Here is an 18,749-nt window from a genome sequence, read left to right on the forward strand (position 1 = left end):
AACCTACTCCTATCACCTCTACATATAAAGAGAGGCCTAATGAAATAGTTTGCAAAGGCTTTGCCTAAAGTTGGACCATTTTTTAAGTATCTCTGCCAAAAGTTTCCACACCTGTCAGATGACACATTAAAAGAAGGCGTCTTTGTCGGACCTGACATTAGAAAATTGATGTTTGATGTTAACTTTGAATCCACAACGATCTTAAATGAAAAAGAAGCATGCGCATCATTCAAGCAAGTCGTAACAAAGTTCTTTGGACATGAAAAAGACATAGAATATGTTACCATTATAACTAAAATGTAAATGAATTTTTAAACTTCAGGATGTTTAATGAGCCTTAAAGTTAACTTTTTGAGCAGTCACCTTGATTACTTCCCGGACAATATGGGAGATGTTAGTGAGGAGCAAGGAGAGCGTTTTCACCAGGACATTAAAATGATGGAAAAACGCTATCAAGGCCTCTGGAATACCAACATGGTGGGGGACTACTGTTGGTCACTTCACCGAGACGTTCAGCAAGTCACTTATCGTAGAAAAAGCTACACAAGAAGCTTCAAAGAAAAAAGAGAAAGAAAAAAGAGAAAGAAAAAACCAATTCCAGCTGACAAGTGAAACCTGTATTAACACATATCATTGTTTTATGTATCTTACTGTAATTATAAACCATGCTTATGTTGTAACAAAGCGTTTCATTAATTTCCTCGTTTACCGAATAGCATAGGATTTTTATGCTATACAGTAAAACGCACATTGCTCGGAAACTACGGATGACACGAAAACACTAAGGATATATTTGGATTCAGCTCATAAAAATCTATAAAGATCAGCTATCAAAGTAAAAAAAGTTTTTCAAAAACAATTTTTCTTTGGTCTGTGATCTTAATGTAATAATTACTCTGAATCGTCAGAGTATCTGGTATACGCATACGTATTCAAATACAGATATATGTAAACAGGCAGTATACGGCACTGCTGTCGGCAGCGCCCGCGTAAGACAACATGTGTCTGGCGCAGTTGTTAGATCGGTTTTTGCTCCTATAATGGCACGTTATCAAGATTTAAGTGAGTGTGAACGTGGTGTTATACTTGGCGCACGAGGAATGGAGCACAGGAAATTTGAAGTAGCGATGAAGTGGAGATTTTCACGTACGACCATTTCACGTGTGTACCGTGAATATCAGCAGTCCGGTAAAACATCAGATCTCCGAAATCGGTCAGACCGGAAAAAGATCTTGCAAGAACGGGAGCAATGACGACCGAAGAGAATCGTTCTATGTGACAGAAGTACAGCCCTCCGCAAATTACTTCATCAACAAGTGTCAGCGTGCGAACTTTTCAACGAAACAACACCGATATGGGCTTTCGGACCAAAAGACCCACTCCTATACCCTTGATGACTGCACTACACAAAGCTTAACGCTTCACCTGGGTCCGTCAACACCGACATTGGACTACTGATGACTTGAAACATATTTCCTGGTCGGACGAGTCTCGTTTCAAATTGTATCGAGCGGATGTACGTGTACGGGTATGGAGACAACATGATGAATCCAGGGACCCTGCATGTCAGCCGGGGACTGTTAAACCTGGTGGAGGCTTGAAATGGTGTGGGGAGTGTGCAGTTGGAGTGAAATGGGATCCCTGAATCGTGTGGATACGACTCTGACAGGTGACACGTACGTAAGCATCTTGTCTGGTCACTTGCGTCCATTCATGCCAATTGTGCATTCCGACGGGCTTGGGCAATTCTGGCAAGACAATGCGACACCCAACCCGTCCACAACCGCTACGGAGTGTCTCCCGGAACACTCTTCTGATTGTAAAAACTTCTGTTGCCCACCAAACTCCCTAGACATGAACACTATTGAGCATATCTCGGATGCCTTGCAACGTGCTGTTCAGGAGCAATCTCACCCATTCGTACTGTTACGGATTTATGGACAGCCTTGCAGGATTCATGGTGCTGTTACTTACAGCACTATTTCAGATATTAGTCGAGTCCTTGTCAAGTCGTGCTGCGGCACTTCTGCGTGCTCACTGGGCCCTACACGATGTTAGGCAGGTGTGCCAGTTTCTTTGGCTCATCAGTGTATGTTCGTTGTTGTTATCATTCTTACGTATGACTCATGGACTACGCATATTGTGCTGTCACCTGTAAAGTGAACTTCTAAGGATTAATGGTTACATGTAACAGATGACCTAAACTCCTTAACCTTGACTATGAAGTAAAGAAATCTATAATTGCATAAGTAGTGTACCGCCTGAAAGCGGTAGCCACGAAGTTTTAATTATCACCTCTTCAGGAAGTTTCAGTTGATTGCTCCTTTTGGGTAGAATTTGCTGGCATCACACCATGGATCTCCAAAATAACACTCGGCATCACCTAGCAAGATTTTGGTGGAAGTCTTTGCCTTTATCAGCGATGGTGAATACACACATTTTCATTACTTACTTTGTCTCTTCGTCTAGTGGACATATTGACACACACACACACACACCCAAGACGATCAGGCAGCTACATAAGACATTTGGATTGACCCGCAGTATTTGCACTGCTGAATTATTCGGCGGAAATACTGAAGAGGCGTGAATAGACCCGCCTGACGGGTAATAACCTTGGTCCTGTTCAAAATGTCGTGAAAAATGTTGGAATATGCTCTATGACTCATCACCACTTTCTCCTTTGCCACTATCGCCTCGATTATGATATAGCGTCTTCGACCATCACCGCCTCCACGTAACGGTGGTGAAGTGGTGCACACTTCATCAACTCGGTATGGACTGTTGCAGAGTTGCTCCTCTTCAAATTCAGTAAACTCCGCCATTTTGTTTTGACTCCTCTAGCGGCAAGTTGTGGTACTGTGACGCGGTGATTTCAGTGTCTAATGAGACTCCTCGAAGAAATTAGCTACCTATTTATGATTTTTCTAGATGATAAGTAAAAGTTTATCTTGCAACCTTACATTTCAAATGGTTAACAATGCCTTTGTTAGCAGTTTAGCTACTTAGTTAGATACATGTTCCATAGATAATGTGACCGATCCTTTTATCAAAATTGTTTGTAATAAGTGAATTTACGGGATGTGTTTACATGATTAGTGTTAACATTAATGAAAACGTTATTATTTTGAGTCCTAATCATCCAACTACAGATGTTTCTTTTTTACTGCCTGCCAGTTCTTATGCAGAAATTAGTCAATGAAATAGGAATCACCCAGGAGCCACTGAGAGTTGTAACTGGGTAATAAGTGTCATTTTTCCCTCTAGTGTTGTAGACATCGAAAACACTGTTCTTCTCAAATTGCGATGGGTTACTTATGGGAATTTAATTAGCAAATATGTGTATTGTGACGGCGCCGTTAACACGCCTAGCTCCTTGAAGAGCTACCTACATGACATCGATGGTTGAACACCACTAATTATTCTTATGGAACGCTTTTGTGCAATCAATATTTTCTTTCTAAAAGATCTGCTACCTCAAAAAATTATTCCGTAAAGCATTAGTGAGTAGAAACCAGCAAAATATGTCAGGAATTTGATATGTTTGTTTGTAAGACTATCAATTATATAAGAGCAAAAGTAGCTGAACTTAAATGTTTGAGATGCTGAGAAATATGTTTCTTCCAGTTCAAGTTTTCATCAACATGTCCAACGAAACATTTAGAACACTGTACCTTTGTTACTGATTCTGGTAATGTTCTGCGTCAACTGTTAATATGACTATTTTCTGTACAGAACTGAATATAGTGCGTTTTTTCAAAATCTAGGGAGAGTCCATTTTATGATAATCATTTTATAATTCTTTGTAATGTCATTTCCCAACTCTCCTGTTACCCTAGTCACTATAATGTTCTACATTTACGACACTGAATTATTCTGCACAACTTTTTCCATTCTGTTTGTCAAGTAGGTTTCATATCAGTTGTGCGTGAAGCCAGAAGTTTCATAAAACTTGCGTTTCTCTAAGAGAATAACATCATCTACACAGTCAGACGTATTGGAAAGGTCATAAAATATACCAACTGGCGGTATATTATTATTTAAGACTTTTAATGTTTAATGAATGTATGCATAGATAGCATCCTTAGTCGAACATCCCTTCTGGAATCCACACTGGTGTATGTTAAGTAAACTGTTCCTACTTAAGTGTGCGGCTATTCTTGAGTATATTACTTTTTGGAATGTTTCGGATAAAGCCATCAGTAAGAAAATTGTGCGATAATTGTTTAAGTCTGTCTTGTCACTTTTCCTATGAAGTGCTTTAATCTGTCCGGAGGTCGGGACGCTTCTGATGCTGAGTAGGCAGATCAACATGGTGTGCTCGTCAGTTGGCGTGGAATGAATGGATTGTCCCACAGGGTGTTGCTTTGGATTGAACACGCTCAAGCGTTAGTTAGTTAGAAACCGATATCTTTATCAGCTCACCGTATAGCCGGATTCCTACAAATTCCTTTAAAACACAATCCCACATCGTGTTGATCTGTTTCAACAACTGGGTGTCGTGTTAAATTTGAAATTTTCCCGGCGAATCAACTGTTCAAGAATATTTCTGGCTTTGCAAGCCTGAAATCTTTTTGAAAAATTTGTTGTCGTCACAATTAATGCTGCGACCATTGCAGAGGGCGTACTCCACCACAGCTTGTTTAGTTGTTACTTATCTGCATGAGCTTTTGTTCCACCCATATTTCCTCTATCGTCCGTTTTTACCCTCACTGGTTTTCACAGCCCAAGGCCATCCGTAACAGGCTCCAACAAGACTTAGAGTTTGGGTGGCGGGTGAAAGACACACTTAACGTCATGTCTGTCACGAGAGGAATGATTGTGGTCTTTCCTCAATCGACGCTATTTACGATGGACGATAGTGCGGACAGCCTGCAGAACTCCAACTGTGACTCGCCCATAAGCTGAAAAGTGTTGTCAGGGATACAGAAATCGGTGTAATTCTCAAGAAAACCAAGGGTAAATGAAAGTCATAATAATTTCATAACTGTGGAAGTCTGTTCCCGGCAGTACTGACTGACGTCCTTTTTCTCAGAGATCCCTAAAGAACTCTCACTTCGCAGCACTTGAAGTCAACTGCCTGCAAACCCGCGTCCTCGTGATAGCATTTGCTGATACCTCTAACTGTCCGCAGACTGGCCATGAGCGAAAGAGGGGTAGCGTCAGAGACGCCTACTGTACTGTCCTTCAATTTGGCGGCAGGTCCTGCCTTTTGTACCCGTCTACCCAGTATTATCCCCTACCAGGGACGCCCTGAAAAATTCCGGTTGAAGTGCATAGGGATCAGTTGCTTGAAAATTACCATCTTTAGGCATATTCCGAGAGGCAGCGTACGTCATCATGCTGAGCGCGTCGGGATAGCGGTCACGCGCTCATTTAACACTGCCCTTCTCTTGTATGTGCAGCCTGTTTGCGCGGGGCCGGGCTGACGCTAATTAAATACACGAATGTACAGAACTTCCTCTGCTTTCTGACGACAGCTTTTCGTTACAATTTGTTCCAAATAATTATTATATTAATATACTATATTATAATGTATTATTATTTTACAATAATTATAATAATTCCAATTAATTCTAGATAATTCAGTTTCTACGTGTGGCCCCCGTTTCATCTGGTGATATCGTATGTTGTAACATTGCAGAGTAGTTTGCCGATTTTTGCAAATGTGTTACCGACGTCAGGGATAAACTACATCGCAACAGGTTTATCTCCTTCTTTTGACAGCCCTTTTAGTTTTATGCACGCTTGGCCTGACAGTGATTCTAACTGTGTTTCAGGAAAACTGCCTGCTGTCTTTTAAGCTTTCTTCGACAGAGACTTCACGATAGATGTGGACTAGTGTGCTGAGGATACTTTCTCGTAGTGAAGGTGGATGACAGCTGAAAACATGAAAATATTAGTCTGTAGGTCTAATACTTCGTTTACGGCAAATCCTGCGTCTTAGTAAGTCATCGGATCTCCGTTTGACTAGCATACCCAAGAACGGAATTTTTTTCTATCCCCACGTGGGTTCGTGTCGAGAACAACTGACAAAATGAGTAACTTAGAAGTAAATATCTTCTGTGCAGTTAGGTACCTTATAAAACACTTAATAAAGACAAGTCTTCTGGTTCGGACACCATACCAATAAGATTGATTTATAGTATGCTGATACAATAGCGTCATACTTAGCATTCATATACAACCTTTCGCTCGACGGAAGATCCGTACCAAAAGATTGGAGCGTTGCACATGTCACACGAGTATCCAAGAAAGCAAACAGGAGTAATCCTCTAAATTACAGACTCATATCACTGACGTCTATTTTGAGTACGGATTTCAGAAAATATGGTGTGCATGAATGTTACGAATTACCTCGAAGATAACGACCTATTGACACTCAGCATAGATTCAGAAATAGTGTTCTGTTGAAACATGACTAGCTCTTTCTTCTCATTAAGTAACGAGTACTATCGACAGGGGACTCAGATTGATTCTGTATTTTTAGATTTATCAAAGACTTCCGAGCCCGTCCCTGAGAAAAAGACTTCAAATTGCGTGCCTACGGAGTATATCTTCCGTTATGCGACTGGATCCGTTATTTCCTCTTAGGAAGATCACAGCACGTAGTAATCGACGGAGGCTTTCCCCAAGGATCTGCTATAGGCCCTCTGCTGTCCATTATCTACATAAGCGATTTTGGAGATAATCTGAGCAATCTTCTTAGATTATTTGTAGATGATGCTGACATTTATCCTGTAGACAAATCTTCGGAACATCAAAACCAATTGCGAAATGACTTAGACACGATATCTGAACGCTGCTAAAAGTGGCAATTGTCTCTCTATAACGAAATTTATGAGGTAATCAGCATAAATAAAAAACAAGTCAGTTAAATTTCGATTATACGATAAATCACACAAATTGACAGGCTCTCTGTTCGACTAAATGCCTTGGTATTAATAGTACGAACAATTTAAGTTGCAACGATCACATTGATAACGTCGTGGGGAAGGAAAGGTAAAGACTACTTTTTATCTGTAGAATAGTTAAAAGATGCAACAGGTCTACTATAGAGACTGCCTACACAATGATTGTTTTCTGTTAGAGTATTGCTGTGCTACATGGGAACCTTACTAGAGAGAATCGAAGGACATTGAACAGTTCGAATAAGGGTAGCACGTTTTGTATCATTGTGAAATAGGGAGACAATATCACAGATATGATAAGGTAGTTGATACGGCTACCATTGGAAAAACACTTTGTTGAGGCGAGATCTTTCCACGAAATTTCAATCACCAACTTTCTCCTCTGAATATGAAAATGTTTTACTTTCGCCAACCTGCATAGGAATAAATGATACCCGTAATAAAATAAAATAAATCAGAGCTCGTATACATTGATTTAAGTGTTCATTTTTTCCACGCTCTGTTAGAGAGTGGAAAGGTAGAGAAATTGTCTGAAGGTGGTTCGAAGAACCCTCTGCCGGGTACTGAAGTGTGAATTACAGAGCAGTAATGCAGATGTAGATGAATTTGATGTTCTGAAGCAGCGATTTCATATGTTGCTGTCGTCCGTGTCGCCAGATCTCGAATGTATCATTCACGCGCCGGAAAAAGGACAAGGTTTGAATGCCTCAGAATAATGCAAAATCGTCATACAGCAAGAAAATCCAAAATTACAGCATTTGTTGTGTTTCCGAATTACTGGAACACGCAGAAAACCAATGCATGATACAAGGTTTCTGTGCCATAAGAGCAAGGAGAAAATGTACTTGATACTAAGTCTTGTACGTCCTCTTGGAAGTGCGATGATGTTTAACTACATTACTGGCCATTAAAATTGCTACACCAAAAAGAAATGCAGATGATACGCGGGTATTCATTGGACAAATATATTATACTAGAAATGACATGTGATTCCATTTTCACGCAATTTGGGTGCATAGATCCTGAGAAATCAGTACCCAGAACAACCACCTCTGGCCGTAATAACGGCCTTGATACGCTTGGTCATTGAGTCAAACAGAGCTTGGATAGCGTGTACAGGTACAGCTGTCCATGCAGCTTCAACATGATACCACAATTGAAGAGTAGTGACTGGCGTATTGTGACGAGCCAGTTGCTCGGCCACCATTGATCAGACGTTTTCAGTTTGTGAGACATCTGGAGAATGTGGTGGCCAGGGCAGCATTGGTACATTTTCTGTATCCAGAAAGGCTCGTGCAGGACCTGCAACATGCGGTCGTGCATTATCCTGCTGAAATGTAGGGTTTCGGAGGGATCGAATGAAGGCTAGAGCCGCGGGTCGTAACATATCTGAAATGTAACGTCCACTGTTTAAAGTGCCGTCAATGCGAACAAGAGGCAACCTATTACATCACGTCAGGTGATATGCCAGTATGGCGATGACCAATTCACGCTTCCAATGTGCGTTCATTGCGATGTCGCAAAATACGAATGCGACCATCATGATGCCGTAAACAGAGCCTGGATTCATCCGAAAAAATGACGTTTCGCCATTCGTGCACCGAGGGTCGCTGTTGAGTACACCATCGCAGGCGCTCCTGTCTGTGATGCAGCCATGGTCTCCGAGCTGATAGTCCATGCTGCTGCAAACGTCGTCGAACTGTTCGTGCAAATGGTTGTTGTCTTGCAAACGTCCCCATCTGTTGACTCAGGGATCAAGACATGGCTGCACGATCCGTTACAGCCATGCGGATAAGATGCCTATCATTTCGACTTTTAGTGATACGAGGCCGTTGGGTCCAGCACGGCGTTACGTATTACCCTCCTGAACCCACCAATTCCATATTCTGCTAACAGTCATTGGATCTCAATGCGAGCAGCAATGTCGCGATACGATAAACAGCAATCGCAAATAAGCTATAATCCGACCTTTACCAAAGTCGGAGACGTGATGGTATTCATTTCTCCTCCTTACACGAGGCATCACAACAACGTTTCACCAGGCAACGCCAGTCAACTGCTGTTTGTGTATGACAAACTTTCCTCATATCAGCACGTTGCAGGTGTTGGCGCCGGTGCAAACCGTGAGTGAATACTCTGAAAGGGTAATCATTTGCATATCACAGCATCTACTTCCTGTCGGTTAAATTTCGTGTCTGTAGCACGTCATCTTCGTGGTGTAGCAATTTTAATGGCCAGTAGTGTACATCTAGTGCGGGAGTGGTCAGTGTTGTGTGGTGTGGTGCCGCAGACCGGTTCTCGGGGGTGGTGTCGCTGTCCGGTACGGCGCTGAGCCCGTGGGCGCACGTGTCGACCGCGGAGGCGCGCAGGAGGGCCTTCCGGCTGGGCGAGCTGGTGGGCTGCCCGCCGGAGCAGCTGCAGGACGCGCCGGGGCTGCGCGCCTGCCTCTCCACCAAGTCGGCCAAGGCGCTCGTCCGGCACGCCGCCAACGTCACCGTGAGTACCGCCCCTTCCTCTCTGCTCGCCAACATTTCATATTAACCAACAACTGCGAAGAACGTTACACTGCTGTGGAAAACGTATGGAAGAAAGTATCTTACACAGGTTTTGAATGGGGTCAGCCTTCAGCAGAACACGATTTTGTTTTTCTGTCCCAGACATGTTTCACTGCAGTTGCAGCATCATCAGTGCTTTTTTATTGTTATGGCAGACAGTGGAACAGTTGGAGATGTCATTGGCGGTTGGCTTGAATTTCTCTGAGAATGTTTCTTTGTGTGTGTGTGTGTGTGTCTGTGTGTGTGTGTGTGTGTGTCTGTGTGTGTCTGTGTAAAGAAGGGGGGGGGGAGGTGGTAGAGACAGAGAGAGACAGAGAAAGAGAGAAAGAGAGAGAGGGAGGGAAGGAGATAATAGGTTTGACGATTTAACATTATTATTAAAATTATATATATATATATATATATATATATATATATATATATATATATATATATATATTTTGTATGTCTGTGTGTGCACGTGTGTGTGTGGTGGGGGGTGAGGGAGGCGGAGTTCTATAGGATGGTATTATCTGCTAATTCTTTGATTCTTTGAGGGCCGCACACACACACACACACACACACACACACACACACACACACACACACACACACACAACCACACACACACATACAAAATTTCACATAAATTATTAATCTCCGGCATAGCCTCAACAGTTTAGAAACCGTAATTTTTGCGTAAATGATTTGCCTACATTAAGCTGTATATAGTTGCAGGTGACAAACTATAAAGAAAAACAGACAGTATAGAAACGTAATACAGCAGGAAAACCACACCATTTGATAACAAGGCATGAATACACAATTTTATTTGCTCCTCAAAAACCTGTAAGTACGATTTAGAAACTAACATTTGTATGTACTTAAACAGTAAAGAACATTGCTTATGTTTAACAGCCACAACAATAAGAAAATGCACTGATGATGCTGCAACTGCAGTGAAATATGTCTGGAACAAAAAAACAACAACGTGTTTTGCTAAAGGCGGACCCTACTCAAAAACCTATGTTATTGTTAAAGCAAACACAGACAAAAGAGCTTCAACATCAAGATGGTTACATCTTACACAGAATTCCTAACTGTGAAGCGATATAACTCGATGAAACTTGGACCACACATTGAAACAACTGCTACAGTATAGGACAGAAGGTAAATGAAAGAAACGCGGAATGCAACGAATGTAAATGATAATTAAATTCTACGGCGAGAGTTGCACTGGTCACTGCGATTTATTTTGGTACTTTGGACATCACAAAACATGTTACGTGGTTGTTAATAAAGTGTGTGATCACGCGGATGGCAATGTATGTCCTCGTGCTGACATCAAAATTGGTAAGGAGTTCTTGTGGTGTTGCGTTCCACTCCTCCACCAACGCTGTTGTCAATTGCTAGATGGTCGTTGGTGCATGTGGACGTCCTGCTGTACGTCTTCCGAACACATCCCACATGTGCTCGATGTGATTTAAGTCGGGGGAAATGCTAGGCGAATCCACCGGATATCTTCCGCCGCGCAGCTGCGGTCGACTGTTATCCAAAAAAGCGACAGATATACTAAAGGGACTGCCTACACTACGCACGTCCGTCTGGTTTTGGAGTATTCCTGAGCAGTTTGGGATACTTACCAGTTAGCATTCATGGAGTGCATCGAGAAAGTTCAGAGAAGGACCGCACGTTTTGTATTATTGAGAAATGTTGGAGAGAGTGCCACGGACGTAATGTAGGATTTGGGGTGGACATAATTAAAACAAAGGCGTTTCTCGTTGTGGCGGGATCTCCTGACGAAATTTCAATCACCAACTTTCTTCTCAGAACGCGAAAATATTTTGTTTGCTAGACCTACAAAGCGAGAAAAGATCATCATAATAAAATAAGGGAAACTAGAGCTCGCACGGAAAGGAATAGGTGCTTGTTCTTTCCGCACACTGTTAGAGGGCGGAGTAATACGGAATTATTGGAAGGTAGAATTTCCTGGCAAATTAAATCTGTGTGCCGGAGACACTCGAACTCAGTGCCTTTGCCTTTCGCGGGCAAGTGCTCTACCGACTGAGTTATCTAAGAAGAAGAGCTTCTGTGATGTTTGGAAGCTCGGTAAGCAGAGCACTTGCCCGAGAAAGGCAAACGTCCTCCCGAATTCGTGTCTGGATCTGGCACACAGTATTAATCTACCAGGATGTATCATATTTGCGCACACTCCACTGCAGAGTGAAAATCTCAAATCGGATGGCAGCTCGATGAACCCTGTGACGGGCACTTAAGTGCGATTCTCAGAGTATCGGTTTGGATGTAGATGTAGGAAATGAGGTCAGAGCCGAATGCACGCCGGAGAAGATACACATGATGAAGCAGTACACTGTCACAATAACGTACATTAGTCAGTGTACCGTGTTGAAAGATTTGGATGTCAGTGTACCTATGCAACATTATGCCTTTCTACACCTCGACTCCCGGATAATCAAAACCATAATGTTGGACGATGTTGGATGTACCCTCATATGGTGGAAGGTCCCATCGAGTACCTCTGAGATACGTTGGGGAGACGGATTGCAGCATGTACACATGCGCCAACGATTATTCAATAGTTGTCAAACGCGCTGGCGGAACACATTTTGGAACAAACCTACCACCAGCTTAGAGTCAAGAAGAGATGATACTTTCTGCAGGACCTGACTATCATTTTGCAGGACAATGCTCAAGCACGTACAGTGCAAGCTGTTACTGATTTGTTTGACTGATGGGGCTGCTAGGTGCTATACCAACTACTGCACTCCCCTGACTTAAGCCCTCGTGAGCTCGATTTCTAAACTGAAGGAATCACTACACTGCATTCACTTCAGAACTGCTATAAATTCGTCGGGCAATAGACCGCGCCATACGAACTGTTAACACAACTGGCACTGCTAAGAACATCCTACGACTTCCACATCGATGGCAACGGGTATATACAATGCTGGTGATTACTTTGAAGGGCATTAAAACTTTGAAATACGTATCTACATTGCACGAGCTGTAAATAAATAGTTGCCACTACTTAAGGTCCAACGCTCTTATAATGTGCGGTGCTCATGCACGATTGTATTGTAGACATTTGTTTAAGGAATTGAGGATTCTGATTACTGCTTCACAGTATATTTATTCCCTCATGAAGTTTGTCGTAAATAATCCACTATAGTTCAAAAGGAACACTGATGTACGTAATTACTATACCATAATGAAAAATGACATTAATTGCACCACATTAAGGTTGTCTATACCACAAAAAAGGGCTGCACAATGCTGCAATAAAAATTTTTGATCCATTAGTCACTTAGTCTGACACACAGCAAAGTAAAATGTGAAAACAAACTGAGAAAGTTTTTCCTTGTTATCTCCTTCTGTTCCGTAGAAAAATTTCTTTTACTGTAATGTGTAAAAGGTGATGGGTGGGAGTTACTAACTCATATTGGGTATATCCTATTTTTCTTTTTGTAATAAAATGTAAAAAAAAATAAAATAAAAAAATACTCAGAAATATTCAGAATGTAACCGTATGTACAAATTAATTTACGATATGAATGTAAAACGACTCTACGATAATGATCGAAGCAGAAGAAATAAATTCAAATTTGTGCCAGGGTCGCGACTCGGAGCCAGCTCTTCTTGTTTGCTAGTCAGAATTGGTAACCATTACACCACCACAGCACTATGGTGAACATTACTGCACGAACTACCCAAGCTGAGTGTCCTCCCCAACCCAAATTCAATTAATATCCTCTGCTTATTTTGGCTTTGCATCGTCACTGCTGCCAGGGCTCTCCGTCATTGGAATAGCACCCTAGCGTTGGACATAATTTTAAGATCTACAAGATCACCTATGGTACAGAACTTTCCCATTATGTCCAAAGCTGATGTGATATTCCAATGGCGGTGAGCCCTGGCAATAGTGACGATGTAAGGAAAAAATAAGCTGAAGATATGAATCGAATGGCAAGGGCACACAACTTGGGTAGTTCGTGCAGAAATCTTGACCATAGCGCTGTGGTAGTGTAATCGTTGGCATTTCTGCCTAGGAAGCAAGAAAACCCAAGTTCGATTCACGGTCCTGGCACTAATCTTAATTCATTTCTTCTGCTCCGATCATTATCGTAGATAAAGAAGATACTTAAATGTCTCAAGGAAACATATAATTATAAGATGTAAAATGACTCGTTCCACATCATTACGATCTATCGTGGAAAATGATCCATGGAACATGTAACTAACTAACTTACTAATTCCTGCTAATCTGTAAATATAATAATGGACTGTTGGTAACCTGACGCGAAAAATATTATTTTACGAATTATTCTATCCCTGCTTACACTTTCAATAACGTCAAGTTGATATGATTTATTACCATGTGAGCAAACATCTTTTACCGTGTTCTACAGTTAAGACTTCAGTTTTTGTTTCCGACATTGTCTTGCAGCAAGAATTATTATATAGTACAACAAATCTATCTATTGGGAAGTTACATGTGTGCCACGTAATGACCCATTTTCAGACTGGAAGACTTGGATTACTACGAAGTTTCGAAAATTTGTCCCCTCTTAATTCACCTTGAGTATTGTTAGAACATGCATCAGAATAACATCGTAAGAGGAAAAGAAAAATGATTTTTATTTTGTGGTTTGTATGTTACGTTATCTTAAAATGAAGGAAATTTTTGTTCCAACTAACAGAATCAATTCTGAAATGATACATACAAGGAGAAAATTATTTAGTTTTATTTAAAGTATGAAACTAACAAGTCATTGTGCATCGTCGCAAGGTGAGCAGGGGACTAACAGAAAAAACTCAGCATAATTTCGATATTTTACGAAACTCTTCTTCTCTATGTCTGTGTATTTTCTGTCTTTACCTCTCTGCCTGTCTAATCTCTCTTTCTGTTACCTCTCTATCTCCCTATTCCCGCACTATCCATAGTTTGATTTATCTCCTTCGCTGTCTGCCTTCTCTGTCACACACACACACACCGGAATTTGCTTCTACGAAACAAATGCGACGGTCAACAATCGATGTTTTTGGTACATGTGGTATTTGTGCAGGACAGAGGGACACCGTTCGCGCCTACACTGGAGCCTTTCATGCCACGTAACCGCACGCTGCGCTTCAACACGACGGAGAAGATGATCGAGTTCTCGGTGGTCATAAAAGAGCAACGCTGCTGGATCATAGGCACCAACAGCCGAGACGGTCTGGCCCAGGCGTCCAGTAAGTTCTATGCTTCTTCTGTCCCTGGGATTGTAGTTAAGATGCAAACTTAAGGTTCTGCTTTCAGCACAATGACGCAATAAACTAATACAGTACTTGCAGAACAGGTAAATATTCTTAATTGTTCCCAGTATACCTTCAGAAATCTGTCGTGCAAGACCTAACTTGAAGTAAATAAACTGCAGGCTAAACTGAATGCCAATTCTGGCCCGTCTGCAGTGAATATACACTATTTTCTGTTCTTTCGTCCTTAGAGACCCAACAGACTAAACTTTCAGCTGCGCAAAGTGTTATGCCAAAAATACTGTACTGATTCGGTAAATGGAATGCAGAACTGAGAAAACATCATGTGCAAAATTTTCAGAGTTTCTTGTTTGTTATCTACTTCTTCCCTCTACAGTGACTTGAATCAGAACTGTCTCAGTGTGGTGCAACGCTACAAAAATGTGGCATAACAGTGAATATGTTTATGTAACATAATAGAATATATTAGAAAGAAAATGTCCCGACTGACTCTCTGACTTATCATCGCTCAGCCCAAACCATTAACGACAGAAACTTGAAATTTGCAGAAGGTGTTGATCTTCCACTGTCTGCGTCGTTTAAGAAGGGATTTTACGAAATTCAACCCCAAACGGGGTGAAATAGGGGATAAAGGCTTCTTGAAAATAGTTCGTTATTAAGGAAATATTGAAGCTAAAGTTATGAAAATTGGTATTTGGTTTTTTAGTCAGAAATAAAAAAATACGTGTTTCAGCCTTTTTGGAGATTTAACCCCCATGGAGATAAAACAGTCAGTGCATGTTTTGTTTAAAATAAATCTTTATTAAAGAACTACTAAAGCATTTTAAAGCTACGTCTGTGAAAATTGGTATTTGATTTCTCGCTTACAAATTAAAAAAATGTTTCATTGTTTTTGACGACTCAGCCCTGTAAGGGAGTGAAATAGGGGATGAAACGTTTTTGAAGTTGTTGCATCATAAAAGCATTTTCAAAGTTAACTCTATGAAAATTTGTACTTGGCTTCTCTGTTAGAATTAAAAGAATACACATATCACTGTTTTTGGAAATTCAGACCTTAAGGGGATGAAATTGAGGATGAACATTTTCTAGAAATGTTTCATTACATAAACATTTTGTAAGGCTAAACAGATGAAAATTGGCACTTCACTTCTCGGTTAGATATAAAAAACACGTGTTTGGGAATGAAGTTTCTATGGAAACATCATCACAAGAATGCAAAAGGCATGATTAACAAAATCCTTGCATTTCAGCTAACAGAACCGCTTTTTGGTTAGAAGTACATTCAGAAAAGACCATGATTATGCCCTTGACTTACGTGGAAAGTTCAGAAGGTGAAGCAATATGTGAATAACGTAAAAAATTCGATTAAAGAAGGTAAAAAGTAGGTGTGGACGATACAGTATATCCGAGCGAAATAGGGGGTACTTAGCTAGTGTAATAAATTTTGATCAAATACGTAAATGGATATAAAAGTACGGCGTTGTTGCAGTCGGATGATGTTATATGCACCGTTCACGTAAGAAATGGCGTATAGTTTCTCTCTGGGAACAATCTGATTGCGTACTAAAGGCAGAGTAGCTATAGTTGGTCACTCGTGTAATGCGTTCCATAGAATGAAAATATAATCATTGTGAAACTTTCTTTTCAATGGTAGCTGCTAGGATATCTCTCTACATTTTGCTGAAGTCCATAGTAGTACTAATAACGTAGGTGTATCAAATAAGACACAATTTTAAATAAAGCCCACTCCTGGTAAATTTGATGTATGAGGGAGACTTGGAAGGTGGAAGCAGAAGCACTCGACGGCAGTGATATACCACTTCAGCTGTGATTCATGTCCTTCCATTATTTGTTGTTACTTTTGGTGCTATTCTTATTTTTTCAGATATTTAGCACAATTTGTATGTAATCGACTATATGTATATCTACAACCCTCCTCCCGTGAACCATGGACCTTCCCGTTGGTGAGGAGGCTTGCGTGCCTCAGTGATACAGACAACTGTACCACAGGTGCAACCACAATGGAGGGGTATCTGCTGAGAGGCCAGACAAACGTGTTGTTCCTGAAGAGGGGCAGCAGCCTTTTCAGTAGTTGCAGGGGCAACTGTCTGGATAATTGACTGATCTGGCCTTGTAACATTAACCAAACAGGCCTTGCTATGCTGTTACTGGGAACGAGTGAAAGCAAGGGGCGACTTCAGCCGTTTTTTTCCGAGGGCGTGCAGCTCTACTCTATGGCCAAATGATGATGGCGTCCTCGCTCAATCCGTGTCATGGCGCCTCAAACCGTACGGCTACTCCAAACGGCGGGGACTGCTCTGGAGGATGTCGTTATCAGGAGAAAGAAAACTGGCATTCTGTGGATTGGAGTGTAGAATGTCAGATCCCTTAATCGTGCAGGTAGGTTAGAGAATATAAAAAGGGAAATGGATAGGTGAAAGTTAGATACAATGGGAATTAGTGAAGTTCGGTGGCAGGAGGAACAAGGCTTGTGGTCAGGTGAATGATGATGATGAAATCCTATACTCCGAGGAACATAGGGGACGGGATTCCGTGTTCGGGAAGCAAGAATGCTACCGCAAGACCACAAGCTGTGCAAACTCAGGAGTAGCTTATGAAAAAGTAGGAGCTTGTGTAAGCTACTACAAACAGCATAGTGAAAGCATCATTGTAGCCAAGATAGAAATGAAGCCCAGGTCTACCACAGCAGTACAGGTTTATATGCCAACTAGCTCCGCAGATGACGAAGAGATTGAAGAAATGTATGATGAGATAAAAGAAATTATTTAGATAGTCAAGGGAGACGAAAATTTAATAGTCATGGGGGACTGTAATTCGGTAGTAGGAAAAGGAAGAGAAAGAAAAGTAGTAGATGAATGTAGGATTGGGAGTACGGAATGAAAGAGGAAGCTGCCCAGTAGAATTTTGCACAGAGAATAACTTAATAATAGCTAACAGTTGGGTTTAAGAATCAAGAAAGAAGTTTGTATACATGGAAGAGGCCTGGAGACACTGGAAGGTTTCAGATACATTATGTACTGGTTAGACAGAGATTTAGGAACCAGGTTTTAAATTGTATGACTTTTCCAGGGACAGGTGTGGATTCTGACCACAATCTTTTGGATATGAACTCTAGATTAAAACTGAAGAAACTTGTAAAAAGATCAACATTTACGTGAATAATATTAAAACAATCGTGAATAAGACAAATAAGCTACGTGATCAGACTGAAAAGTAACGCGCACATTCTTGTAGAACACGACATAAATTAACTCCGGAAACGCACTTTATGGCATGCGGAAGGTAACGTCCCCCTGCAACGTATGCCTAGTTTGAATGCGTTGTATTTGTCAGCGTATTTTGAGTAACGGGAGTCTAGGGACGTGTTCCTGTGTTGTGTCAAAGGGGGTTAACAGCGTGCATTTATCTGCTGAAAAATTGATCCTACTGAGATTCATCACCGTTTAAAGACTGTTTGTGGTAACGGTGCTGCTGCTATGTATACTGTAAATCGATGGATAATAGAATTTCGTAAGTGCAAGCCTCGTAAATTCATAGTTGTTGTTGAAACATGCAGCGGATATCCGATCACTGTCTTGGACGATAAACATTGCAAACTCGTCGACGATATGATTCAAAGTGACCGGCGGATCACTCAAAAGCGTTTCGCAAACCGTATAAGAATATCCAAGGAATGTGTCGGCTTCGCTATTGAACACTTAGGAAACCTGAAGTTTACTACCCAGATCTTGCACAGTGTGGTTTTTATTTCTTTCCTCTACTCAAGAGAGACACAGGTGATCGTTACATCTCGGCCGATGAGGTGGAAGGCAGCTACCAATTCCTGGATTCGAAAAAAAGTCCGAAGAATTTTTAAGTGACGTTGGGAGTAATGTGATAGTCGTAACGGTGACTATGTTGAAAAAAATACATATATGATTTTGAAACTTAAGGATTTGATTTTAATGTACTTTTGCCTGATATTTCTAATTGTTTATGATCGTGTTCCAAATGCATTTGTGCGTTACTT

The 18,749-nt window shown here is 41.2% G+C and overlaps 1 protein-coding gene across 1 annotated transcript in view; it reads left to right on the plus strand.

The window, feature by feature from the left end:
• Positions 1–18,749, plus strand: part of LOC126267007 (venom carboxylesterase-6-like) — a 102,525-nt gene that overhangs the window by 57,581 nt on the left and 26,195 nt on the right. Inside the window, exons 5-6 of the mRNA XM_049971771.1 lie at positions 9,202–9,407; positions 14,530–14,695. Of these exons, the coding sequence (XP_049827728.1) occupies positions 9,202–9,407; positions 14,530–14,695 (372 nt within the window). The remainder of the gene's footprint in view (positions 1–9,201; positions 9,408–14,529; positions 14,696–18,749) is intronic.

Source organism: Schistocerca gregaria, chromosome 4 (assembly GCF_023897955.1).
Source record: "Schistocerca gregaria isolate iqSchGreg1 chromosome 4, iqSchGreg1.2, whole genome shotgun sequence".
NCBI classification, from domain to species: domain Eukaryota; kingdom Metazoa; phylum Arthropoda; class Insecta; order Orthoptera; family Acrididae; genus Schistocerca; species Schistocerca gregaria.